The sequence below is a fragment of the Diadema antillarum genome, unplaced genomic scaffold (assembly GCF_040938485.1).
Source record: "Diadema antillarum isolate AM-2024a unplaced genomic scaffold, OU_Dant_1.0 seq00001208_RagTag, whole genome shotgun sequence".
Classification (NCBI taxonomy): Eukaryota; Metazoa; Echinodermata; class Echinoidea; order Diadematoida; family Diadematidae; genus Diadema; species Diadema antillarum.
The window spans coordinates 292,452-320,030 of NW_027272001.1; the positions used below are offsets into that span (position 1 = coordinate 292,452).

The 27,579-nt window shown below is 40.9% G+C and overlaps 2 protein-coding genes across 2 annotated transcripts in view; both read right to left on the reverse strand.

Moving 5' to 3' along the window:
* Window positions 1-237: 237 nt before the first annotated feature.
* LOC139744765 (centromere protein I-like) overlaps window positions 238-27,579 on the reverse strand; it is a 30,078-nt gene continuing 2,736 nt past the window's right edge. The window contains exons 2-17 of the mRNA XM_071655187.1: window positions 26,834-27,014; window positions 25,503-25,640; window positions 24,604-24,722; window positions 23,459-23,566; window positions 22,649-22,744; window positions 21,942-22,172; window positions 20,653-20,799; window positions 19,933-20,053; window positions 18,999-19,078; window positions 7,789-7,906; window positions 6,612-6,831; window positions 5,709-5,862; window positions 4,177-4,301; window positions 2,623-2,677; window positions 2,023-2,232; window positions 238-484 (exon numbers count right to left, since the gene is read on the reverse strand). Coding sequence (XP_071511288.1) covers window positions 287-484; window positions 2,023-2,232; window positions 2,623-2,677; window positions 4,177-4,301; window positions 5,709-5,862; window positions 6,612-6,831; window positions 7,789-7,906; window positions 18,999-19,078; window positions 19,933-20,053; window positions 20,653-20,799; window positions 21,942-22,172; window positions 22,649-22,744; window positions 23,459-23,566; window positions 24,604-24,722; window positions 25,503-25,640; window positions 26,834-26,939 — 2,226 coding nt within the window. The 5' untranslated portion in view covers window positions 26,940-27,014 and the 3' untranslated portion in view covers window positions 238-286. The remainder of the gene's footprint in view (window positions 485-2,022; window positions 2,233-2,622; window positions 2,678-4,176; window positions 4,302-5,708; window positions 5,863-6,611; window positions 6,832-7,788; window positions 7,907-18,998; window positions 19,079-19,932; window positions 20,054-20,652; window positions 20,800-21,941; window positions 22,173-22,648; window positions 22,745-23,458; window positions 23,567-24,603; window positions 24,723-25,502; window positions 25,641-26,833; window positions 27,015-27,579) is intronic.
* Window positions 15,052-16,071, reverse strand: LOC139744760 (uncharacterized). The gene has a single exon (XM_071655182.1). The coding sequence runs from the start codon at window positions 16,069-16,071 to the stop codon at window positions 15,052-15,054; it is 1,020 nt and encodes a 339-aa protein (XP_071511283.1).

Here is a 27,579-nt window from a genome sequence, read left to right on the forward strand (position 1 = left end):
CTTCTATAAAAAGTTACATGGCTTTTAAAAACAGGATGTTCTCTAAAAGCACTCAAATGTGTAGCTGTCTCAGAATCATGAGGAACATTTGGGGGTTACATCCTGACATGCAGAGTTGATGATCTTGAATGTTTGGAGACAACCTCATACTTCAACAAGTATTGAGGCTCGTTGCCAGTCGCTATCGACAAACGTAATGTCGGCGAAAAAGATGCAGACTGTCTGCGAGTTCTGTACCTTATACGCTACCAAGAGAGTTCCCGCTAACTTGCTGATTGGAGTGGACTCACGCCACCTCCTGTGAAGCCATGGAGGGCTCGGACCTGTCGACAGTGGTGCTGGTGCTGGTGCTGCTCCGACGGATGAATGTCTCCAGGAAGTTGACCAGACCCGCCATCCTCTCCCGACGCAGAAATTCCATGTACACGGTCTTGTGGGCGCTCTTGATCATACGGGGCTCCACCTGCTTGTCGGATGGCTGCGTCTGTAAGACAAAAACAAAACAAAACAAAGACTACCATAACTACCTCATTGGTTGAATCATTTAAGTCATTTTCTTAACTACACTGAAATGTCTGCTTAAAAGGAGGGTTTAGCTTTGGTTGAGATAGGGCTTCAGGTTCCAACTTTTTTGTGTGAGATAATGAGAAACCTCTTATGAAATATGAAAGAGCATATAACTCTAAGAAGAATTCAAAGTTTAATGAAAATTGGTTTTAAAAATGGCCGAGATATCCAAACACAAATAGATCCTACTAAAAGGAGGGACTCACCGTTAATCAGAACCACTTAGTTTTACTTTGTTTTGAATATCTAACCATTTTAAAAACCAATTTTCATCACATAAACTTTGAATTCCTCTTTGAAGTGGATGCTCTTTAATATGTTATAAGGGGTTTCTAAATAGCTTGCAAAGAGTTAAAATCTGAATCCCCCACCTCAACCAAAGCTATACCATCTCTCCAAACATCAACTCCCAGAAAACACATTATTGTGGTTGGGTGCAGTTACCTTCCTACTACAGTCAAACCTGTCTATAGTACGCCACGCAAGGGAGACAAAGAGTGGTCTTTGCAGAGAGGTGGTTGCTATAGACAGGTTCTCCAACATGTGTGTATCACATGCATGTAATATCATGGTACTTACATGTAAGGATGTATGTTGTACAGTGCACTCCCGTTACAACGAACACGGTTATAACGAAGTAAATCTTCTGGTCCCCAAATTATCACCTCTTTTCTTTTCTTTTCTTTTCTTTTATGTTCAACTACTCCCTGATGTGCTTCCTTAAGTTGGTTGGAGAGGCCCAAGGGTCATAGTGATTTTGATTGCTTTTTTCCAACCCGGCTCCTTGGGGAAGCTCAACAGGGAGAGTCCGACACTTTGTTTTCTTGTGTTTTGTTTGTTTATTTTGTTTCTCTGTTATCACTTGTATTGTTTTGCAAATGCCGAATAAATAATAATAATAATAATAATAATAACAACAAAATTCGCTTATAACGAACACGGTTATAGCGAAATTTCCGTTATAACGAAGTCTTTTCCGAGCGCCACAGACAAAGAAAAACAAAAGAAATGTGCTCCGTTATAACGAAATGCGAATTGCTTTCAAAAATAAGTAGCGGAACAAGCATTTATAGCGTCTCTGCACGGGTGAACGCTTCACACCACTGTGTGTGTTCGCTCCATGTGTCACGCACAGTTTCTGAGGGGAACTTGCGTTTATTATTGTAATACAGTTATCCCATCAAATTTCTCATAGCTTATCAGTGTATGATGAGTATTCAGCAAACAGAATATGATATATATACGTGGTTTCCTTGTTTTTGTTATATATTGTGTTTGTTCGGTTATAACGAAAGAAAACTGCCGGTCCCGAGCATTTCATTATAACGGGAGTGCACTGTATCTGTATAAGTATGCCCATGTTTCAAGCTGATTGAACAATGCCATCATTGATTACATTATTTTACACATTACAGTGCATAGCATACAGCACACAAACTATTCACAAGTACACACCTCCTCGAAGAACTTCTTGCAGAAGCCGACAGTTGCCAGACCCCCCTGCATGGAGAACATCTCCTGGGGGCGAGCTATGCCCGTCTCCTCTGCAGTCGCCAAGGCAACGCCGTGGTCGTTGCTGGGGTGGAACGCCTTGCTCCGCCAGAGACAGTTGCAGAGGGTGAGGATGATGCTGTTGAAAGGCACGATCTTCTTCTTGAATTTGTCCTGGTGAAGAGGATAACATGATTATGGTTATTGTAAAACTAGAAATGAAAATTTTTCTATTAGGACCACTTTGCTTTACTTTGTTCTTGGATATCTCGGCCAATTTAAAACCGATTCAGCAAATAAACTTTCAATTCCTCTTAATATTGTATGCTCTTTAATATTTCATAAGTGGTTTCTCATTATCTTGCAAAAAGTTTAAGTCTGAATCTCCACTCAACCATAACCATATCATCTCTTTCAGCTGATGGAGAGGACATAAAATGCACTTTATGCATACAGTAACTTCATACTATTCAAAGCATATCATTTTCACTGAATCGAGAGAGCTATGTAGATCAGCCCAGACTCATGATTTACATTAGAGCACAAACAAAGTAATGCACTTACCCACTGTTGGTGCTTGTCAGCACTTGCTTTCAATGCAGTGAATTCATGCTTATAGCTGCAGAATTATATTAGAAAGAAAAGTTTTAAAACAGAGTAAAAGTGAGAACAAGGAACAGAGAACAGGTCAGCTGGTTAGAATTTAACCATGCAATTACTTTGTTGTTTATTAACTCTTAATGTGTCAGACCCAAAACCCCTAACGTGCAAGACGTTTTTACCCAATGCCAGAAAGTTTACAAACTGGATTAACAATGTAATTTAAAACTGCCACATCTCTGAAACTACACATATCAACTGTTTTGAATTGAGTTCTACACAACAAATTTCAAGAAATGATTAGCCTTGTGTGTCATGTAGTCAGTACGCTGTAATATCTATCTGAACCTGAAATATTGCAGAAATAATCGATATCATTAAAAAATTATCATAAATTTTTGTGTAGTATGGAAAGAAAGAGTCAATCGTGATTTTTCTTCAATAGAACGCTCCCTTGACTCTGTGAGAATGTTATAGAGCTACATTTCCTCTTTCAAATGATAACAAATTTGTCTTCTAGAGTTGTATAATTCCAAAGGTATTGGCAGTTCATTTTGTCTTTTCAATTTCTTTTTTTGCCTCGGTAATTCATTCCCAAATCTGAGTCCTTTAGTCCCAGATCCTGTATTTGAAACTAAAGTAAATCCCAGGTCCTGGAAGAGTGTCTTTTGTCAACTTGAGAAGGAAGTACCTTCTAATCCTTCTTTTGTCTCTACCATACAGGCGGACATACTCTATTGAAATCGGCAGGCCTTTGTTCGTGAGGGGTTTGTGCTCGCACAATTCCTTGGTCTACTTTCCGTCCACTGTACATGTGCATAGACAAGAACAAAAGCATGTTGTTCTTATGTATATGCTAGAGTGGGGATGATTAGTGAAGTTCACCAAGACAAAAGGATGAAAGACTTGACCGATCTATGAAAGCTTGACCCTCTTTGAGGGACAAAATGAAAGCCGCTCCTGCAGGAGCACCCAAGCAGAACAGTGCGAGTGGAAATGCATGGACAACACACGCAGATTCAGTAGCATACACACGCATGGTTTATCAATGAGACTTTTGATCTATACACAGATTGCGGAGAGTGCACTCTCTGTGGATTTTCCCGACGCGAAAAAAATACATCTCGCTGAAAAATCATGTATTTACTCAAAATTTTCCTATGTAAGCATACTCACATTTTTAGTGGAAATGATGGCTATGCTAATCAGCTACCAGTACATATCAGTGGCAGTTTCTTGGTCTAATGCATTATGTTACAAAACAAAGCGATCTTAATAAAAAGTTGGACCCACCTTTTATTAGGATCATTCTTTTTTACTTTGCTTTTGGAAATCTCAAATATTTCAAAACCGATTTTCATCAAATAAACTTTAAATTCCTCTAAAATTATATGCTCTTAAACATACATGTATCATAAAATATTTTCTAATTATCTTGGAAAAAGTTAAAAGCTGAATCCACATCTCAACCAACACTATACCATCTCTTTAAAAAGGAAGGTGGATAATTTTTCTCACTTGCAAAGTATCTGGCAGAGTCTGGAGCAGGCTACGGGATCCAAGCCAAACACAGCCCTGTAGGCCAGGGACTTTGAGGGTACTACTAGGTAGGGCTGACTGTATCGAGTGTACAGGGAGGACACCTAGAACACACAGACACATAGAATGGAGCGTCATTAGTGGAGCTAGAAAATCTAAAGGGGAACCACGCTGCGACAAAGTTGAAGGGTTGGCTGAGTAAGATTGCTGTAGGAAGAAACTTAGAGTAAACAAAATACAAGTTTGATACAAATGTGAGACTATTGCAACAATATGTGTTGTACACACTGTACAACACAGGTATTGATTTCAATGACAGCAATCAATGAATACCTCATCATGTATTTTCTTAAATTATATCTCTGTAAAGGGCTTTTTACACTTGTAAATTTTTGCTTAGTCCGGTACCAACGGTGGGGCTAAGGGGGGCCTTAGCCCCACCGTTGGTACGGGACTATCCTTAGCCCACTTTCTGTTTACACTCGTTTTTGCCAAAGTGGGCTAGCCCCACCGATAGTACGGTACTATCTGGCCCTGCAAAATAACAGGGTTAGCACCGCAATTGCGGTGCCAAGCAAGTGAGTGTAAACAGAACGAAAAAATAATTCGGGGCTAAGCGACGGAGACGAAGTCCGACCCCCAGTGACCAATCAGAAACGAGGCAATCAAGTGCTGCCGGTGCGTGCGTGTACGTGTACAGTGCACAGCGTAATCATGAATATTCATGTGGTTTGGAAAGTCCGGGGCTAAGAAATACGAGTGTAAAAAGGTCAGTTTTCTCCTTAGCCCCGGACAAGAGATAGTACGGGACTAATTTGCCAGTGTAAAAAGCTGAAAAAATTGGTACGGGACTAACGATAGTCCTGGGTCAGAGAAAGTCCGGGGTTAAGAAACACAAGTGTAAAAAGGGCTTAAGTGTTGGCGGAGGCATTATGTTTTGGGATTGTCCAGCCGTCTCTCCGTCTGTAATCAATTTTGTGGACAGCATAACTTCCACAAGAGCATTTTGAGGTATCCAGATGAAATTGGCTCATGCATGTATGAGTGGACAAATTTGTATGCAATTGCTTTAGGTAAAAGGTCAAAGATCAAGGGCAAATTCTTCAAATTTCTCTATTTTTCCCATATCCCTGCAATGCCTGTAGGTATTTTCATGTACAGTAACTTAGTGTATACATGTATACCTGAGTAAAGATTCTCTAGGTAAAGTTTTGGTAATTGGGGTCAAAGTTCAAAGGTCAAATGAAAATGCTACTAAAAATTCATGATTTGCTCCATATCTTGGAAATGGCTCAGATATCTTCAAGAAAATTAGTATGTGATACATATATTGCCTGAATGCAAAGAGTGTGTCGCATACGTGCGTGTGTCGCATTCATGAGTGTTTACGGTACATGTGGTGATTTGGAAGTAGTCGCAAAGTAGTACAGAAGTACAGAGGGTGATATTGACTCCTTCAAACCCAGTTTGAGTACAGTTAAAGGGGGCGGATCACCTGAGCAGGCACTCACCACTTCGTAGAAGGCTAGGGTGTGGTGCATGATGAGGGTGTGGTTCTGATCCATCTGCAGCGCCACAGAACACATGCCTTCAACAAAGTCTACCAGCTTCTCCACTGTCTCCAGGGGGTCAAAGTAGTCCACGCGGGTGGAAAACATTCCCGCACTGTTTTGAACATTGCAAGATGAAGAAGAAGCAATGGGAACATTACAGAAAAGTTGACTCTTGGATGATTTTGTTGTTTTGAAACAAACAAAAATTATGTTTTCAACAAATTCTTTTATAGTTAAATGAAATAACAATTCATTGAAAATGTCTCTCTTCACAAAATAAGTGCTGTAAGAACATAGGACAAACTTCCAGCAACTTTTAATCAGGCCAACAAGATTATAACAATTGAGATGTCACAACCAGGTTTTCTGGTCTGGCATTCTATGATCCTTTGCAATAGCAGTCCATTCACTCAAAGAGTAATAGGTTAATTCTTATAATGCACTTTCTCTAATGTAGATATATATATACAAACAAAAAACTTTTGCTAGATATCTACTGCTCTGTTTTACTGCTTTGAATCATAATAATTTTCCTCTCTTTGTAAAGTCTTTTTTCTAATTTCATTTTGTCACAAACAGTGACAGAACATTTGCTCCTGCAACAGTTGCTCTGGACTAACTTTCTCCAAGGACCTAGGGTTAGGGTAAGGGTTGTGATAGGGTTTTACAATGTAGGTTCAGTTTGATGTGAGGAGTAGGATTAGGGTTAGGGTGATGTCTGTAGGTAGAATTTATGTTTGGCTTAGTGTACACATTTCTCATGGGAGCAAATTGTCGCAGGAGCAAATGTCATGGAACCGTCACAAACAAGTCTAAGTTTCTCCATCTCCCTGCTCCCATCCCCCCCCCCCCCCCCCTTACCTGGATCCAGAGGTGCTGCCCTCTATCTCCTTCTCCCCTCGTAGCACAGCCTCCTCCTCCTGTTCTCGTTGCCTGCGTGCCACTTCCCTGTAGCGGGGGATCTCCAGGGTGGCGTAGTTGCGCAGGAGCTCCGTCAGAGCGTGCAGGAGCTGGCACTTGAAGTAGGCCGAGGAGCAGAAGAAGAGGGTCCGCAGCGGTTCCAGGACCAAATCGTTCAGGACTGCAAAGTGGAGCGTGTTGGAGGTGATATTCAGACTTTGCTAGTGCACAAAGCATCAATGAGCATATCATACATCCTGTGTTCACATTGGACCCAGCATCACTGGGACAGTCACCAGATATCTTATCTTGTGTCCTGTGGTGTGGGGACTAATGTGAACGTGGGAATTGTCCATATAACATTTAATGTAAACAATGCACAGAAACATGCTTATGATCATGAAGGAAAGATTAGCATCAGTTTCTAATAATGCCATTGAGAATACTCAAACTATTCTAACATATTCTCATGCTAACATTCAAAAGAAAAGTTGGGATCTTCTTAAAGCAGATAAATCGTTAAACTTTGTATTCACCAGACGCTGCTAAACTTTGTCTTGGTCACTGCAACATCATGTACCAAACTCTTCTTCATTGTGTTGTGAATGAAATGTTACTAAAATAATGAATTTTTCTCCATCTTAGGAGTTGGAGATATCTTTAAGCCTTACTAAGCTCTAAATACTAATTGAACAGACCATGTGGAAAAACAAAATATTCATGAATCGAGCATCCCACCTGAGTATGTATGTTGATGACTTTTATCATGGTTCTTACTAACACATTGAATAATCAGTGTTTACTATGTTGATAAAGGGCAATTTCTTGATCATTTGCAACAAAACAACAACAACAAAAACTAAAACAAAACAGCTCGATGGAAGAATCCTTAATTGAGTAATGAATAGAGATTACTTAATCCATCTAATCGCAACTGTGCTACTATGGCTTTACCATCTCGGTTGAGACATTGGTATGCCTGCTTGGACTAACCTTGAGGATTTACAAATTGAAAAAGTTTAGCAAGTTATAGCTAGATGCATGGGCATATATAGACTGAAATTTGGACAGTTTACTGGCATAACACTGTTCTGGTTTTAAGATGAAGATGAGTTTATTCTCTCAGTACTGCTCTCACCTTGGAATGGATATATCCTAAACCTGCTGACCAGTCTGAGGATGTACGGCCTGTAGTCGGAACCATTCCAGGTCAGGAGATACTTGGTCAGGAACTGTTCGCAAACTGGAACACTCTCCTGAGGGAAAAAAAAAATGTATAGCGGCTGTTAATCAATGTTTCCCCTCACTCATCAGAGCACAGAAGAACGACACCTTGATAATCAGTTGAGGTGTCACATTTGCTGATTATGACTGAAAGTGGATTTGCACACCACATTCAAGTTGGCTGTCATAATAACACTAATAATAATAATGATATACAGTTGAACCTCTCTTATCCGGCCTCCCTTTATCCGGATCTCTCTATTATACGGACGCAATCTCGCCATGATTTTTTTTTTAATAATAATTACGGGAGGAAAGGAGGATTCCCAACTCCTTGAGAACTCCTACACAAACACACATGAATTACATATTACTTCCAACATGATTAACATACATTACATCAAATTTCCTTCCAAATTGCTTACCTTCAGACATTTTAACATTCCCAAACATCCCCAAATCATCGCAAGAACATGGACAGATTATATGCGCTCGAGTCCTCTCATATCGCATTGCCACATAGGTCCATACACAGCCGTCGATATGACTAGATAGACATGCATTGTTTCGAGATGCTGTTGTGTAGCGGATGTTTTGCTACTTGGGATCGGTTGATATTAATTCTGAGAGGTACACATCATAGTAAAAATGAGTGGCGACACAGTTCATTTGAGTTTCCATACGTGTGCTTTATTTGAGAGGCGTTTTGGAGGCGATCCTCTCTCTTCGAGCATCAGAATCCAAGTCTTCTTCTCTGCATGTTATACAACTTGTAATTCACTTCATACATTCAATCATGAGTATTACACTGTTATAACCATAGAGCTGTGTGTTGTAACACACTATGAATGGGTGAATGGGGGTGGAGTCTTCATGTTAAAGAGGGGTTTTAATTGGGCAAAACTTTGGTTGTTATAGTAACAAAGGCGGGACTAGTTTTATAAAGGAGGTAGTATTCTTGGATTTGGAATGAACAACAATTCTAAGTAATCAATGGGGGAACGGCAGGATGTTTAGGTTTGGCTTAGCCTGGTCGTAAATTAGATGGGGCTAGAAGTACCCAAGGGATGATGAAGGTCGATGACTCACTGGATGAGGTGGAGAGTATTGGTAGGGGTCATTTCGGACTGGTGGAGGTGAACTGGTGGTGTATATCCAGTCATCAATAGAATGGGAGGGGGTAGTGATAACTTTGTGTATCATTACACAACATCCCTTTTGTTTGGAAATTAAGACTCCTCTCTTATTTTTTTTTTTTTTTGAGGGGGAATGGGTTTACACACAATAAATCAGTATCAATACTGGGTGACAAAATTAAAGGCGATTGACCATGTACAAAACATGCTTGTGAAACCGTCTATCATAGTTCCAAACTCTTTCATACTTTCTCTCTTGCTCAAATCCCTACAATAATAATATACAGTTAAATCAATTAGACCAATTACTGTATATGAAATGCACGATGAAGACATTTAAGTTCTTCTTTAAGTTCTGCTTAAATGACTTAGTCGTGCCAAGGGGGTATGATACATGATTATATGAACTTATTTTACCACTGAGTGAACTTTCTTTGTCTGGTATGTATTGTTGGGAACTATTCAGGTTACCAAGTCAAAGTATACTTCATATTCAATAATGTCTACACCATTTTTAGGATATAGATTTAAAACAAGTCAAATTAAATTGTGCAGACTTATGCACTATAATAATACATGTATTTACAAAATGTTGTGCAGACTTATGCACTTGTAGACAAATCATTAATCTTGCCTATCATAAAACAATGGCAATTCATGTAACACAAAACAAAGTAAAAACAATTCGCTGGTCATTATTCTGTGCAGTGCGCTAAACAATCTGATCCAAATAACAACCTTGAGTGCTTGTATCTAATGCACTATCCATACATATGTCTTTGTAATAAAATCATTGGGAAGATAATAGGAACGCTCAAGGAATAAAAGTCAAGTCTATGATCCAGGCAAAATGTCATTCAATTTTGAAAGACTATCATAGAATATCATGGCTTACAAACCTTTCCTATTAAGAGGAAATCTTTCCATATGACTAAAATAATAAAATGTAATGAACGTGAACTCGCGCTTTCAATCGAGTTAAACATAAGACGAGTATTCCAAACTCGTAAAGCATTCATCAAGAAGATGGAATAGATAAATCGTCCATAGTAATTCCAAACTTGTACATTAAGAAGACATAACAAATATGTGACACACTGTGTATCACACAGAATCCATTTAAAGGTCCTCTAGACTTATAGAGGCACAAAATGATAGTACATGAAGTTAAAGTGTCGCATACATAATTTCTATTTACAGAGTCACACATACAATTGTCTCATGAATTTCTTGGGTGTTCCAGTTACAGGAATGTTCTTGTCTGCCAAGATACTTTGGACCAAGTCATGCATGTCGGGGTATAACCCGATGTTCCACCAAAAACGTATGCCTTGAGGGTCATTATCAGTAACATTCCTAACAAATGAAGTCAGAACTTGTAACTGTCCAGCCTTGAATCGCCCTCTGTGTAATGACATTTCATTGTCTGTGGGGGCACTCATGAGCAAATCAAATTGCCTTTCTAGGTCGGGCTGTTGTAGGGGGTTGGGGGCGGCTATGCCATCATTTGAGGGCAGGGAGTCAACATAATCTCTGTCATTGAATGGGTCAGTGGTTTGCATGCACATAATTTGGTCAGCAGTACACTCTGGTCTGATTTCGTCATGCTCATCCATGAACTGTACTGACGGCTTGTCAGATTTTTGACCAGTCTCGTTTTGTGCTGCTTTGCCTAGTCTTTCTTTCAGTCGCTGTATGTGCGTGATCGGTTTTCTGTCATCAGACGCTTTCATGAAGCAGGGTTTCAGCCTGTTAAAATTGAAAACATCTCGCAGGATTTCTCCCTTGAGAGTTGCCAAAATGTAGTGGGTCCTATCCAAAATCTCATGAATGACCAGGGGTCCAACCCATTCAGCTGCTATTTTTCGAGAGTTAGCAGTGAGGGAAGAGGATGTAGGCTTGTACAAGTAGACTAGCTGACCTACTGAGTAGATCGGTGATTTGTTCAGTCTATTGGCAATCTCTGCATTCTGCTTGTTCTGTTGTTTTCTTTGCAGTGAAAGCATGGTCTGAGAAATGTGGTCAAATTTCTTTTTGAGATGGACCACATATTCATCATACGTCTGAGAAAGTCCATTCATGGGGTTGAAGGTCAAGTTGGTTAGATTTGGAGCGTCTCGGCCAAAAACAAGTTCATAGGGGGAATGGTCCCCTAAATGTGGAGAGGAAAAGGAGTTGTAGGCATAGCATGTGGTCGAGATGTATCTTACCCAGTCATTTCCAAATTGGTTAAGGTTGATTTTGAGAAAGTCAGAGAGAGTTCTGATATGTCGTTCTACTTGTAGGCTACCGTGATTGGCAACACTAATTACTTTCTTGTCAATGTTCAGTGCGTCACACAGTAAGGTCAGTAATTTGCCGGTCAGTGAGGCAGCAGCGTCGGTCACGATACATGATGGTGGTCCAAAAATACATATCACTTTTTGGATCAGTGCTTCGCATATTGTTTCCGCGTCTAGCGTCTTTAAAGGCGCACAAACAACAAATCGAGTGATTTCATCACAAATCACCATCAAGTGTCTGAATCCTGTCTGTGAACTTGGCATTGTCTTGAAGTCTAGACTAATACGTTGGAATGGTCTGTAAGAGTCGGGTATTCGCGTGTGAAAGGGTCTGTCCTTGTCTGGTTTGCCCTTGAATTGCTGGCAGCGCAAGCAAGCTTTGACATAATTGTTAATTCTGTCAAACATGTTGGGCATGTAGTAGTTGCGTCTAATTGTCAAGTAAGTCCGTTGGGTCCCTTGGTGGTTGCTAAGGAGGTTGTCATGGTGTTGGGAGATGATAGTGTCAGTCAAAGATTCTGGGATAGCTAGTTGTAGTCTGAAGTCATCGTCCTTTGTGAAGAAAAGTCTGAACAGTAGGCCGTCACACAAAATGTACTCTTCAGCCTTTAATTTCACTGTTTTGGCTGCTCTTTTGTCACTAGGTAGAATGTCATGTGACAAATAGTCATAAACAGGCTTGAAGAAAGGCGAGGTTTGCTGTTCAGTCATTAGTTGTCGCATGTCAATGGGAAGGTTGTAGTCTCTGATTATTTTCCGTTTGATCAAGTCAGTAAACTTGTCTAGCTCATGTTGTTTTGGAATGTGTCCAGCTACAATGTTGTTTACCTTAGTGGTCAGTGGCTTAGGCGGGGTGTAGAGGTCAGGCGGTACTTCTCGGTATTGGTCGTTAGAGTTGTGCCTGTGTTGGTGTTGGTGGTCGTTATGTCTGTCAACTAATCTTGGTTCGTGAAGTTGAGGAGTAACAGGTGTATGTCGAGTAGGAGGTCGCGTGGAAGGGGCATGGTTGTCATGGGAACGTGTGTGGGAATGTGTAGTGACTGGAGTTGGGGCTGGGGGTGTGTCATGTTTTGGTTCTTGTCTCTGGTTGGTTGGTCGTGCATGTGTGTCATTTGTTTTGCCAAAGGTAGGTTTAGGGGGTGGACGTGGGGGAGGGGTTGTAGTAGTGGGAGATGCTTGAGGTGTTGGGTCACTGGCACGTGGAGGAAAAATGTCTGGGATTGTAACTCCCATCTGTTTTGCATATGCACGTGTCATGGGTCGTTCAACTGGCTGGACGGGGTGAAGAGTAAAGTCACTCTCGCTAAACAAGCTAAAGGAAAGGGGAATTACCTGATCTATTTCCGGGTGCTGTTCACTTGGAACACGGGAAAGAAAATCTGCTAAAACTAACTCTGTTCCTTTCTTGTAGCCAATCTTAAAGGAATATTCGGATAATTTGAGAAGAAGTTTCTGGAGACGTGTTGTGCATGGTTGTTCTTTTGACTTTAAAATTTGGACAATTGAACTATGGTCCACAAATGCATTGAATTCACATCCTTTCAATAGATGCTTAAATGCTGTCACATTGATCAAAAGGCCAAATAATTCCAATTCTGTAACACTGTATCTTTGACATGCGTCAGGTAAGACCTTTGAATAATATCCAATGATTCTCTCTTGTCCGTTTATGACTTGGGTCAAGTACGAACCGGTTGCAGTCCGTGAGGTATCACTATACAAAGTGAAGCGTCCTGTGCTCTGGGGCATATGTAGTACTGGGGGATTGGTCATTAGATCCTTAATCTTGTTGAAAGCTCTTTCATGTTCGTCAGTCCACATGAATTTGTTTTTCTTCCTTGTCAGTTGGTGCAGGGGTTTAAGTATGGCCTGAATTTGTGGAAAGAATCCTGCCACATAATTCACTGCTCCAACAAGTCTCCTTACTTGTCTGGGGGTCTTAGGTCTAGTCATGTTACGTATGGAGGCACATCTGTTATTCATAGGTTGAAAACATGCCTCACCGTCCCTATTGATAGTAATCCTGTGTCCCATGTATTCCTACGTCATTCCTGAACAGTTTGCACTTTTTCGGGCTGATTTTCAGTCCGTTGTCAGAAAGTGCTTTTAAGACTTGTGTCAAGTGTTGTTTATGAGTCGTCTTGTCGGGGCTAAATAAGATAATGTCGTCATGGTGGGCAATACAAAAGTCATGAGAGTAGGGAATTGTACCTAAAATGTCGTCAATCTTGGCTTGAAAGAGTCCGGGGGAAACGTTAAGTCCTTGTGCTAGGCGTTTGTAGTAGTAGTGTTTACCTCCATGGTATGAGGCAATTCCGGTGTATTTTTGCGCAGATTTTGAGAGGGGTATGCAGTGAAAGGCGGATTTCAGGTCAATAACACTCATTACTCTAGTCTCTGCTTGTCCGATTCGTTTAAGGGTCTCTGTCAGTAGGGGAAAAGGGTGGTTTATTCGTCTGATTTTGGAGTTCAGATGTCTAAAGTCAGTCACAACACGTTTTTCCGATTTGTCCTTTTTAGCTACCAGTAGTACTGGTGATGTGTATGATTGTGGTCCGATTTCTAGTATTCCTAGCTTCACAAGTTTTGTAAGTTCCTTTTCAATCTGTCGTTTGTCGGGTTCTGTGGCAAAGTAAGGGCGTATGAAAAATGGTGTGTCGTCAGTCAATTCAATGTCGACTTCAAAGTCGGGGCAGCTGGAAAGTTCGCCGTACAAGGAAAATGCAGGCCTATTGTCTCTTAGTAATTGTCTTAATTGGTCCTTCTCAGTAGGGGACAGTATGCTGCTGTTTAAGTCAATGTGTTCCTTAATTATCTGGTCTTCAGTCATGCTTGCAATTGGGTCGCAGGGGTCAAGGTGGGGGTATCTCTTGAGGTTGTCTTGTCTAGTCTGGTATCCATGGTTACCAGCTGGACGTGGGGTAGAGAGTTGGGTGCTGTAAATATTGTCTGTGTGCCGGTCAGTTAAGGTCACATTCACTTTGTCAGTGGGAAGGGGCTCAGACACAGTTATGGGGCATGCCATGTCGAGGTATGCAATTGGTCTGCCTTTTGCAAATTGGAGGGGTCGGTCAGAAGTATTAGTCACTAGTATTTGAGTCCTGCCCTTCATCAATGTTACGACCATGGTAGAGGGGCAATGTCTACCAAGGTAGTCGTTTGCAGTCAGTATGACGTCAGTGTTACGGAATTGTGGCGGTGCCTGTCCCTGTAAGGTCATGAGCGTGGAGTCTTTAGGGTTGATAGTCACTTTGTTTGTCGGGGAGAAAGGTACTCGTTTCTGTTTGATCTTGAACCTATTGTTCCTGAATGTCAAAGTCCCGTTTAAGTCCGATAGTGTATTCGTCCCTAAAATCAGGTCAACACCAACAAGATTCTCCACAATGAGGGCAGAAATTTCAAATTTGTGTCCCTGAATAGTGACCCTGAATGTAATTGCCGACTGTGATTGAAGGAACTGCCCGTTCCCTAATCTAAACCGTGTAGGGGCTACCTTTTGTCTTTTCAGGTTGGAGAGATGCGGGGTCGATTTCACGTACCTGTCTGAAATTAAAGTCTTAGTCGCGCCACTGTCAAACAGTATGAACATGTTCTTACCATTGTCTAGTCGTCCTTTAACAAAGTTTCGATCAGTTAATTGTAGATCTACATCGTCAGTCCCTAAGTAAGTCGATTTCAAGTTGGAGTCATGGTTGGGGTTTTGCCTGTGATTCTTACTACGGGAGGAGGAATAATGAGCGTTATTATTGTCCTCCCGCCCTAAAAATCCTGTGGGCGTGGTCCGTAGTATGGTTGTTGGTCGTAATGTTGTTGATGTTGATGTTGGTTGTGATAATAGTGTTGTTGTTGTTGTTGTTGTGCACGCATGTCAATGTCCCTTAGTCTTTTGCGACATTGTCGCCAAACATGTCCAGGTATGATACAATAGTCACAAATAATGGAGCGTCTGTCATTGCGCCTGGTATAGTGCGGCACGCGGTCATTGGGATGGGGGCTACGGGTATGGCTGCGATGGCGGTTGTTTGTATATTGGCGGTCGCTACGATATGGGCTTCTGCCCGCACTGTGCTCGCGCTTACGACCTCTGCTGGAGGACCTCGAGTGGGGCGGTCCCCGTCCTCTGTCACGAGTCCGTCCTCGGGTCTGGTCAAGTGTGTCAAGTTTAAGGGAGTTGAGGTCGTCCTTTAATCGGTCTATTTCGCTCTGAGTGGCGAAGGTCAAGTCTTTAGTCATAGGTTGTTTGTCTTTTTGTATGTCTAGGTACAACTGCGCTTTAGTAGCTATTTCGTCGCAGGTCTGAGTAGTAGTCGATGCCGACATGAGGACGGCGGCACGGCAGTCATGGGGTAATGAGTCCAAAAGTCTATGTTTAATTTGGGTTTCCCCATAGTCAATGTAGGAGGCTGCTACACGGAGTCGTTGTAGGAAAGCCTCAGTACTCTCGCCGTCAGTCAGGTGTAGAGTGTTAAAGTCGTGTACGTTGGCAAAGTCTGATTTAGCAGGGCTAAATCGTCGTACAAATGCTTCACGCAGGTCACTGAATGTCTTAAAGGTTTGTCCGTCAATCCAAAGTCGTGCTTGACCTTGGAGGGTTCGTTTGAATGTCTTGAGTATTTGGTCGAAAGAAGTGGGGATTGTTACGTCAATGTTATGGGCGTCAAGGTAGTCAAGAAATGTCAGCATGTGGGCTGTTGCATCGTCCCGGTCAAGTTTGTCCCCCGAGAAGCGGGCGGGTAGAAAGTCAGTTTGTCTGAGTGTGGTCGTGGTGGTGGTAGTCATTGTTGATATAGTTGTGTCAGAGTTGGTCTTACTTAAACAAAAAATTAGAAGGTAGGCGTACACGTTCCTTACTACTTGGTGAACAAATACAATATATACAATCTACAAATCTAACTTAATGTAACACAACTCTCATACGAATACAATGCACGCTCTCTCACACTGGAACAATGAAATGTGATTGGTTTCACTTACCGATCGGGTCAGGCCAGAGAAGAACAGATGAATTGAATGCACAAATAAAAACTTCACAATAGATGTCAATTTGAATATGTCAGTGCCAATCCGGGGCTTGTTATAAGGGAGTCAACATAACGTAGAATGTCAGTGTCAGAAAGTCATTGTTTGGTCCTTGTCCAGTGGTGTCCAGGGTTGTTAATGTGATGACAGCTTTCAAAGCGATGGTGATGATCAGGCGGTGATGTTGGCGGTGACTTCCACTGGTCCAGAGAGGGAAATGATTGTGATGATGGTGATTATGCTGGTTGCGATGACGTTTATTGATGATGGTGCGGAGATGAAGATGGCGGAGATGAAGATGGTGGCGATGTCGATGTTGATGCTGATGGTGATGATGGTGGCTGGTGTTGCGATGATGTTGTATTTCTTGAAGTCATGGAAGTGGCGCTCATCTCATTCTGGAGAGCAATGTCGTCGAAGTCAGTCGGGATAAGTCATCTTGGGTTCGGTCACGCCAGAGGAGAACACGTCATGCAGTCGAAACACGTGATCATGTTGAAGTCCACGGTCATGCTGTGCTGTCCGTTGTTGTCCGTTTTTCACATAAGGACAATGGTGGCAGATGATGTGATATATGCCATCATATATCAGATGTGGTACTTATAAGCTCTCAGTTCTGCTGCACAGACTTTCACAGCAAGGAGACAAGTTCTGGTCTCAGGAAGCTGAAACTTTCGTTGGCCACAGCAACAGATGTCAGTCTTATTTCTTATTCTCGGAGCACCGGGTTCTCAGGCAGTATAGTATCAAAAGTCATGAACAATATTGTGAACAGTCAATGTTCTGTCACAACTGCTGTACGTGTTGAATTGTTCAAATCAAGCCGGGTTCTCCACCATGTTGTGTAGCGGATGTTTTGCTACTTGGGATCGGTTGATATTAATTCTGAGAGGTACACATCATAGTAAAAATGAGTGGCGACACAGTTCATTTGAGTTTCCATACGTGTGCTTTATTTGAGAGGCGTTTTGGAGGCGATCCTCTCTCTTCGAGCATCAGAATCCAAGTCTTCTTCTCTGCATGTTATACAACTTGTAATTCACTTCATACATTCAATCATGAGTATTACACTGTTATAACCATAGAGCTGTGTGTTGTAACACACTATGAATGGGTGAATGGGGGTGGAGTCTTCATGTTAAAGAGGGGTTTTAATTGGGCAAAACTTTGGTTGTTATAGTAACAAAGGCGGGACTAGTTTTATAAAGGAGGTAGTATTCTTGGATTTGGAATGAACAACAATTCTAAGTAATCAATGGGGGAACGGCAGGATGTTTAGGTTTGGCTTAGCCTGGTCGTAAATTAGATGGGGCTAGAAGTACCCAAGGGATGATGAAGGTCGATGACTCACTGGATGAGGTGGAGAGTATTGGTAGGGGTCATTTCGGACTGGTGGAGGTGAACTGGTGGTGTATATCCAGTCATCAATAGAATGGGAGGGGGTAGTGATAACTTTGTGTATCATTACACAACAATGCATCGAATTTTGAAGCGTAGTTTCGTCGCCTCGTATTGTTTATTTTCAAGATCTACTTAATACATTTCTTAATAATTACTTAGGTAAATCATCCCAAGAATTTATAAAAGAAAATGATTTCATTATCTTGCAAACACGAACCTCTATTTTGGGGTCTGTTACTGAGTGTAACAATGAAAAGGTTGCAGTATACTCATAACTATATGTGGTACTACAATGGGCTACATCAGTACATGTGTATGTATATGTACATGTATAAAGCATTGAGTCTCCCGTATCTGGCCAAATCCCTTATCCGGATGAGCCCCGGTCCCGACTTGTCCGGATACGAGAGGTTCAACTGTAATTGCGTTTATACGGTGCTTTATATGGGTGTTTCTAAGCGCATTGGTGCTGTCATGAATAGAGTATATTCAGGTGAACAGAATGATACAGGTTTCATCAAAACTGGAACTAACATAAAAAAGTTACAACAATCTCGAGTTTCCCACGTTTTAACCAATCAGTGATATCAGTTGTCCCTTGCATAGGACATTAAATGGAGGCTCTGCCTGTGAGGGAGTCAGCACTCACACACATCAAAGATCCCACGCTATTCTTTCGTTCATCACAAAGAGCAGGGTGCTAACATGGTGAAGTGGTTTACCCCACATACCCACACCGAAAAAAAAATGAGCAATAACGCCGACCCCTCGTGGTTCTCACCCAGGTGATTATCAGCAATAGTCACAATATGGTATCAACCAGGCACATTGTAACATACGAAGAAAAAGTGGTAGTAGTTGCAACCACATACAATTAACAGAGGTTAGTCTCATAAAAATGCCTGTCCAGAAGGGAAGGCGGAGGAAAAAAGTTGAATGAAAACAAGATAGCTTGGGAAGTCACAACTTCTGTATATGGCATAATAACGTTTTGCGAGGTTTTTATTTTCACGAATTTTACAAGCCGGGTGCTATTCGCAAATTGAAGATCACACAAAATATTCACTCTAATCTTGACATGAATGCAACATTCCTGCATACATGTCTCTGTTCATTACTGCACTCCACAACCACAAATTTGATCACTCCTGAAATTGCCGGGAAGTCCCGATTGGCAAAAAATTAGACTTGCTAAATATGTGGTGAAAACGGTATGTGCTGGGGGCAAGCAAAGGGAAGTCACATCTTGGGAGTACGTGAAACTCCCTGAGCGATGATGGGCTCACCTGGATGAAGTCAGTGAAGTTGATGAGAAGCTGAAGAAGTTGCTCCGTGCGTGAACTGTCACCTTCCGAGTTCATCAGCTCTGTGGGATGGAGAAAAGAGAGGGGAAGAGGGAGAGAGTGGGAAGCATGATAATGACTGCATAAAATATCCTTGTAGGCAGACACAGTCCAGGGTTCCGATTCTCAAAGATTTTAGAGCTAGGTACTGTATACGCTGTATATTCAGCAAGCTTTTCATTTTCACAAATTTCGCAAGTATGGTGCCACTTGCGAATTCAAAAACAAGAGGAAAATATTAGGTCTGATCCTGACTTGAATGTGACGTACACGCATACATTTCTCTGCTCAGTACTATACTCCAAGATCGCGAATTTAACCACTTGCGAAATTATCAGGAAGCCCCGATTTATGAAATATTAGACTTGCTATTATGGGGTACACAATATGTCTAGTCAAGTTGTGTCACAACTTTGGGCCTTGGCAGTAGATGGCTCACTCTCCCCCTCTTCAAGAATCTTTAGCACGAACTGGCATTTGCATTTCAGATACAAGAAACTTTAGTCTTGTCCAGAAAATACATTTGATCAAGAAAATCTTAAAACACACACACTTATAATATACACATACACTCAATTTTTTTCGTAACAATTCATAGGTAAAGAGTTACTGACATTGAAGTCACATCCTGGATGCACCTAACACCCATTTCATCTCGTATATTATCCCCCATGTGAAGCTTTCTTGACAGCCAGAAGTTGAGTCGATGAATTGGTGGTGATTTCAATTCACAATTTATTGAGAAAATCTGAAAACAGACATACTTATCATATGCGCACATTAAATTTTACCTAAACAACTCATAGCCAAAGACTTGCAAACATTCAAGTCAAATCCTCTGTGCACCTAACGCTCATTTCATCGCGTTCATTCTCACCTATCTGAAGTTTCTGTGACAGCCAGAAGTTGAGTCTATGAATAGTGTGGTGATTTCTGTGACAGACGAGGAGGTGCTGTAAGACTGGAGAGCGCAGAACTGCGGCTGCTTGGCTTGGAAGCTTGGTTTGAATACAAACAAGAAAACACAAAACACATCTTTAGAGTCTCCTCAATAATTAAAGTTTTCACTGTGTCGATGTCAATAATTAAGGTTTAAAAGGGAAGATTACAAAAAAAAAAAGTTACCTGCTATCTTAATCATTAGTATCAGTATACATATTGATATTAATCCATTTGTATTTTTTCTTAAATTTGGATGAAAAAATCATCAAGAGTTGTAATCCTCAAATCTTAAGCCAAAATGCCCTTTAATTTCACTTTCAAACTAATTTTTTTTTCTTATTTTTTGACTGCTTAGGGCAGTTCTATTCCACCATTCACAGGACAAAAGCGGCTATTTTAAACATAAATGCTTCATCACCTTCCAAAGTATCATATCCTCTACAAAATACAACATATAAAAAAAACATGTTAGTGAACTAAAAGCTTCAGACAATAGAGTTGAGCCTGTTCTAAATTGGATTTTGACAACAGCTCCTTTCAAATTGGTGTACACTTATGTATTTATCTGTTTAAAAAAATGATTCCATACTTCCTAAGTTTACATGGTATTTCAACTTCTACTTTTTTTTTAAAAATGAAGAAAAAGAAGTCTCACCTCAAGCCGGTCAAAATTTGTCAGAAATTCATCAAAAGACTTGATCTGACCGATGGGAATCTTGGACATGACCTCCGCCTCCCGGTCAGTGGTCAATGGGGTGGATTGGAAGTCCGGAACTAGGTCAAGTTTCCTCCTCTTTCTCACCTGGACACCAAGGAAATGTACAGAGCCAAACATTGAGTGTAAGACCGGTGCAGTTTCAGGTAATCTAATTCAAAACTTGACATTTCATTTTAATGAAATTAATTTCACAAAATATGGATGGGGAGCTGGAGGGTGTAAGGGAGGAAATGTAAAAAGCAGAATCCCAATGAAGAGAACTGTGAGCACTTTGGTTGCATCATTCTTATGCTAGACATCTTACCTACATGATTATACTTCAGATAGAAGAAAAAACATGCAGAATACTTTCAAATGACAAAGCTAAGTAAATGACACCCATTCTCAGGCTACTGAAGAGCTATCATATTAGATGATATTTACTAACTGCAAAAGGGCACTCTTTTACACTGTAATATGCAAAGATGAAGAAGAAAAGAAATATATGCAAATGAATGTTTATCTTCTTGTTAACTTTTTGCAGTTATGAATATTGCTCAACAAACTTTTACACATTGAAGAAAAAAAAACCCAGCACATACAATTAAGTATCTGTCAGCAAATTGCACAATAAGTTACAGACATTTCTCTACCCCCCCCCCCCCCGTTCATTTTATAAGGAGTAACCACGACCCAGTGTTATGTGTATTGATGAGATTAACCATGTTGCGGACGGAGTGATTTTGATAGAACACGCATTTCCCATAGACACTTGCCTGTGCATACTTGGGACTCGTCCTCAATGGGTTAAGATGATGAAATTCACTTGAAATTTATCCCTATCATAATTATTATTTTACTTGTGCATAATTCTCCAAGGCTAATGGTGACAAGACCAGTGTAACAAGTTGACGCCTAGCACTCAGTTAGCTGCATATGCCATATATTTAGTGAGTCTATTTTTTTTTAATCCGGACTCCCTGACCATTTTGCCTGTTGTCAATTCCCAATCATAGAGTACAGTTATATTACACCCTTTCTTCCTGTATCCTGTACTGTGTATCAGTACGTGTGCGCATGCAAATCATACTCATGACGGGATCAGAGTATATATTTTTTAATGCTGTTAAATTCGAGAATGGCACCAGACACACAAAATGTGCAAATATAAAAACTGCAAGAAGTATATGACATATTCGTACAGTAGCTAAAAGCTTTGTAGACATGTGTCTCATGATGTTGCCTACCATTGCTGTCTCCGTGATGGTGCTGTGCCTCAAATCTGCATGAAACGACGAGCCCTCTTCCCCACCACTCCTGGCCCGGATGCGATCCCGTGCCCCATTGATCGCCGCCAGCCACGCCTTGTCCGCCAGCTTGAAGTACGCCCTCTGGGTGGCCGGGAGAGACAGCGAGACCAGGTGGGGAGCGAAGACTTTGTACACAGACAGCAGGCCCGTGATGTGAGGTTGGGTTCCCTGTAGGAGATGTGACAGATTGAGCTTCATGTTCAACAGATTAGTACTTCAAATATACATGAGGGTTAAAAAAACAAACAAACAAACATTTACTTTGTAAGGGTTTCTCATTTGCCAGCTACAGTAATACGCCAGATAACATCAACCAAATGATATCATCATTCATTTCATTTCATTTCATTTCATTTCATATCATTTCATTTCATTTCATTTCTTTATTTGTCCAAGTTATGTATAAAAACATGGTATGGAGATTTGGTTTCCTCACACGTTCACTATTGACATATAGAAGAAATTTACAAATCAATTCATGAGCAAACATTTATGAAAGATGCCACACACGAGTTAAAAGTTATCTAACAAAAAGAATCTAAGAAGAGGAAACTGGGGAGTAATACACTTGAAATTATTGAATTCTTGAACAGCTCAGTGTATCTAGCAGACAAGATGAGAGAGGAACAGAGGGCCCTACTCACCACTTTGCGCTGGACACCAAGCAACCGTCGGACCCTGTATGCCGTGACGTCCTCCCTCCTGGTCAGCAGGTACAACAGGTGGCAAGCATGGGGACACTGTCAATCAGAGACAGGAGAAAGTGGTTTACCCTCTGACCACACCTCTCTTTGATTCCTATGGTTATCTCTTTCCCAACTAGAGTCACATTTATTGGTGAGCACAGGTGCATAGTAAACCTCGCCTGCGTTGAATATAAAGGGTCCAGAAAAGATCCTGAAACTTGCTCAAATTTCGACTTACAAAATACAATTAGTACATGTCTACATCCATCAAGGGTGGATTTTTTTTTTTTTTTTTTCAATTAAGGGAGTTTTGGACTTGTGCAGGGTTGACTTGGGTGCATCCTTGTGAAGGGGTTTTAACTGCTGCACTTTCAACCAAAAACCATCATTTTTTTATGAACATTCTTGTGTATAAACTGATGAAACATGCGAACAGTTTTATACAATTGTCTCCCTATGAGATATTAATATGACCAAATGTTTCAAAGCAAATGATAAACATTAAAAGTGTTTAAAGATGATTGATGCACTATGATTTGAGAATGGAAGGGTTCACAAAGGGGGGGGGGGGGGGGGGTCTGATGGAACCTTAACCCGTTGAGGATGGGCTGATATTGCTACAATGCATATTTCCCGTAGACACTTGCCCGAGTATACTCGAGACTCGTCCTCACCGGGTTGATAGAGATAAAAAGAAAAATGTGCAAAAAAAAGATGAAACATATTTTAACTTTGCTGGTCTGTGTAAATGAACTCAGGTAAACTCACTATTGTGTCATTCTCAATGAAGTAGAATATGATGCCATACAGTGCGTGGAGCTGTTCTGTGTTGTCCAAGAGGTCAAAGGTCAGGATAATCCATTTCAGGAGCAAGGCCTTCAATGAGGAACAAAGATGCAATGAAAGAGATGACAGATGTGATTATTTTTGTTCCTTCACCAAATCAGATTCCAAGAGCATTTCTGGATCCAAACACTTCAAATTCTAGATGAAAATCAGATTCTTATTTTCAAGATGCACTCCTTGTTCAGTGGGGGATCCAGAGGGGGGCGCACTGGGTGCGCGCCCCCTCTTTACTTCTTTTTTTTTTTAATTAAGAAATAAAAAGATAAAAAATGGGGGATGGGCGCGAGCATCCCCCTTTAATTTTGTAAAGGTGCCTCCCCTTTACGGAATTCTTAGATCGGCCCCTGTTGTTATATATACTTCCCAATGCTTGGGATTTAGTTTGCATGCATTAGGCTAAAGTTATGCCCAGTAAGCCATAAGCAAGCATGTACTCATTGTCAGGTGCAACCTTTGTTTCAGAATCTAAATATCTCAGTATAGCTATGTGCTATTGGCCATTTGCAACCAAAGTGTAAATCAGCAATCAAGATGACCCCGAATATTATCTGGTAAGCAATAGGCCAGTTTGCTCGTGTATTCATATCCATGAATATTTTTCTACTAAAGGCCTAGTAACAAGACATTCCAACTGCCTGCATCTCAATATCTCAACATCTCAATGCACTTTGCATGTGATAGCCGTTGCCATGTCGGGCAAGCCTCGGAAAAATTTTCTGCATGTCAGGACAAAGCTTTGTTTTAAAGGTATGCTTACAATATCAATATGTAAGAAAACTAGTCTATTGACCAACTGGATGGAAGAATTCAAATCTAGACAGAAAAGATGTACTGTATACCGTAAGAGTAGATATTTTCGCGCAAGTAATTTTTTCATGCTCGGCCAGGTTAGATAGTTTCGCGTGTTTTTAATTCTACGGAATCATGACATAACTACTGGAACATATGGCAAGCAAAAATATTCGCACGCTTTTATTTTCACGCTAATTTCTGGTTGCGCGAAATGCGCTTAAATTTAAGTACTGCAAAAATTACAGCTGTAATGGAGTCAGTCGATGGTATGTCACCTGTAGGTCATGTGATGGCTTGTTGGTGCACATCCATGAGATGCACTGAACGGCCGCCTCCTCAGGGACGTAGACCGACGGGATGAGGCTCTTTACCAGACGTGAGCTGGTGGAGTCCGCTGTCAAGGACGCAGAGAGAGAGACGGAGGGGTCACTAATTTGAGGAATGTGTTTGTTGTCATGGCTACGTGCCATGTGACATTTGAAGATGATGACAACAACCTACAATGGCAACTACAAGCAATGATCTATACAGTAACAAAGAGACGATTTCATAGTCTTCTGTTACAGCTTTAAAAGTGCTGGTGCCAAACAAGATATTCCGACACAAAGGCTTCGGACAGTGGGTTGGAACCGGGTACTTGTAAGCATTGTTAGCACCCACTGTGTTCACAGATATTTGGGCTATATATAATGTCAGGTTGTATTAGAACCAGTTTCCATGGTTATGAATAGCTATGACACACTAATACTCTGCACTTTCTGGATTTGTGGAATCTGTTAAGGAAGTTACATGGTTGCTTGACAAACATGATACATTCTTTTTTTCCCCCTTTTTTTCATGCAAGGGCTCCATAACTAACACTAGGAATACTTGGTCTCCTGAAACAAATCAATCTCTGAAGAGAGGACTTCTCTGCATCTGAAGGTGTCTAGAGTATACTCACATGTACTTTGCAATCTCATTTACAAGTTCTATACAAAGTGTGGTTTATTCAAAAGGAGAGGTCAGTAAACTTTTTTGTATTTCATATTAGCTGCTTTTGAGGTGGTTATAAACTGGTGTCACAACCTTGTTTGAGGCCTCAGTATTGGTTTGGTAACTGCTCTTACTCTGAACAGAATTCCAATACTTGCAAATAAGAGGAACTTTTAACCCACCGTATGAAGCTACTCACCTAAACGCCCAGATGCAGCAACATCCGCCAACTGGATAATGTGCGTTTGATCGAGGCCATTCGCCTGAGACTCTTTGACGATGGTTTCAAGGGCAAGACTCAGCTTCACATTTCCACGAACTTTTAGGTTGCTTGATGCTAGAGCAGAAAATAAATTGACAAAACCCTTGGTCAGCAGACTTCAACTCCGAAAGTGTGGCTGCTCACTGAATGTACTACTACAGTTATCACAATACAAGCACTCACTAACACAGCATTGAAAAAATAAAACACCCAAAAACATTATTCAAACACATTTACCTCATCATCACTGACTGCAGAGAGAAAGTAGGTGAACACACAACTTCAATCCACTGTGATGGTCAGAAGTGATAGCATACATAATGGGTTCATTTTCAATGGCTCACACATGCTAAACTTCTCATATAATATAACTGCTTCATACAATGTAGTAGAGAACTTATAATTTGAGTACTCTCATGATGCTTGGTTACAGACTGCAAGACAAAGACATTGAAGCCCCATTCCACTTTTTGTTCTTCTCTTGTTCTTTTCTTTTGTGCATAATACCAAAGAAATGTAAACTTCATGCCTTTCTGCCAAAAGGTCAGTTCATCGGGTTGGGCTAACAATTTTGCATGATGTCCATGTAACGGGGGTATCAACTTTTCATTTCACAATGAAGATCATTGCAAATGTGCCAATAGGCGCGTTCAGACTGGCAAAATATCGAGAAGTTTAAGATCGTGAAGTTTGGGCCATTGGTACGCGCGCAAGCAAGAGTGCGCCGTCCGATGGCTGGTGATTGTGACGTAACAATGCACATCTATACATGACAGTGGCCTCGCGTTTCGGAGGCACTGAACGCGAACAGATCGATAAGTTTCGTGGGAAGTTTCGCAGGAAGTTTGCTGTCACACTGGCAAAACTTTGAGATCTTACAGATCGCAATCTTAAACTTCGCGATCTTTTGCCAGTCTGACCGCGCCTAATATGAACTTTACCCCTTGCTATAGTGATGCATGTTTAAATCAGAAATCTTTCATGGATTTGCTGCACTGCCATTTTCTCTCCTTTGTTACATGGACAACACATTTATACAACACTCTCAACAATAAATTCTCTGGTCTAACTTTTACAATACCCATGATGCTTGAGCTACAAAACTAAATGGGATACCGTTTTCTTTCTGAAGTCATTACTGGCAGATATTTGCTTGGTTTTAAGGCCTAGTTTTGAGGCCTAGATTTTGAGTTCAAGTCTGTCACAAGAGATGACTGAACCCCATGGACTGATCCCAACCTCAGCGATATTGTGAATCTTGAACTTACCATCTGTGAAGAAATGGACAGCCTTCTGTAGCTTCTTCCTGGATTGTGGAGTCTCCTTGCCTGCCAAAGTCGGCGTACTTTCTTGAACAGAAGAAGCAGCTGCCATCGGGTGAGGACGACCTTTGAACTTCTAGATCATGTCAAATCGCATGCTGCTGAATCTTCTGACAACAATCTGAACCTGTACGGAAGCAAAAGAGTTTTACGAAAGTTTATTAAGGCAACAGTGGATGAACAGTTTTCTTTGTCTTTTTACATCTGTGGGATATGTCACACAGTATTCACACTTTATTGCAAAAATGAAGAATTAACCCGCTGAGGACAGTTTGATTTTGCTACATTATATATTTCCCATAGACACTTGCCCGAGTATACTCGGGACTTGTCCTCAACGGGTTAAAGAAAAAACATATTCTGAAAATGAAATTTCATAAAAACTGCAGAGTGGCACAACAACTACTGTGTTTGTTTGTTTGTTTGTTTGTTTGTTTGTTTGTTTGTTTTTGTTTTTGTTTTTGTTTTCCATCATTGGTCTTGAAACTGACAAACTCACCATGCATTTTGACCAGTATGTCCTCATCACCATTTCTACACAGGATACTCATGTTGTGCAATTATAGTTACCGGCATACAAAATTGGTTGTGGAGCAGTTAAAAGCAGACTAACAGATTACGATGAAAAAAACATGAATCATAGTCCAGCAGCAGACAGTCCAATGTGCCAACTGGTAACCCATGGCATCGGA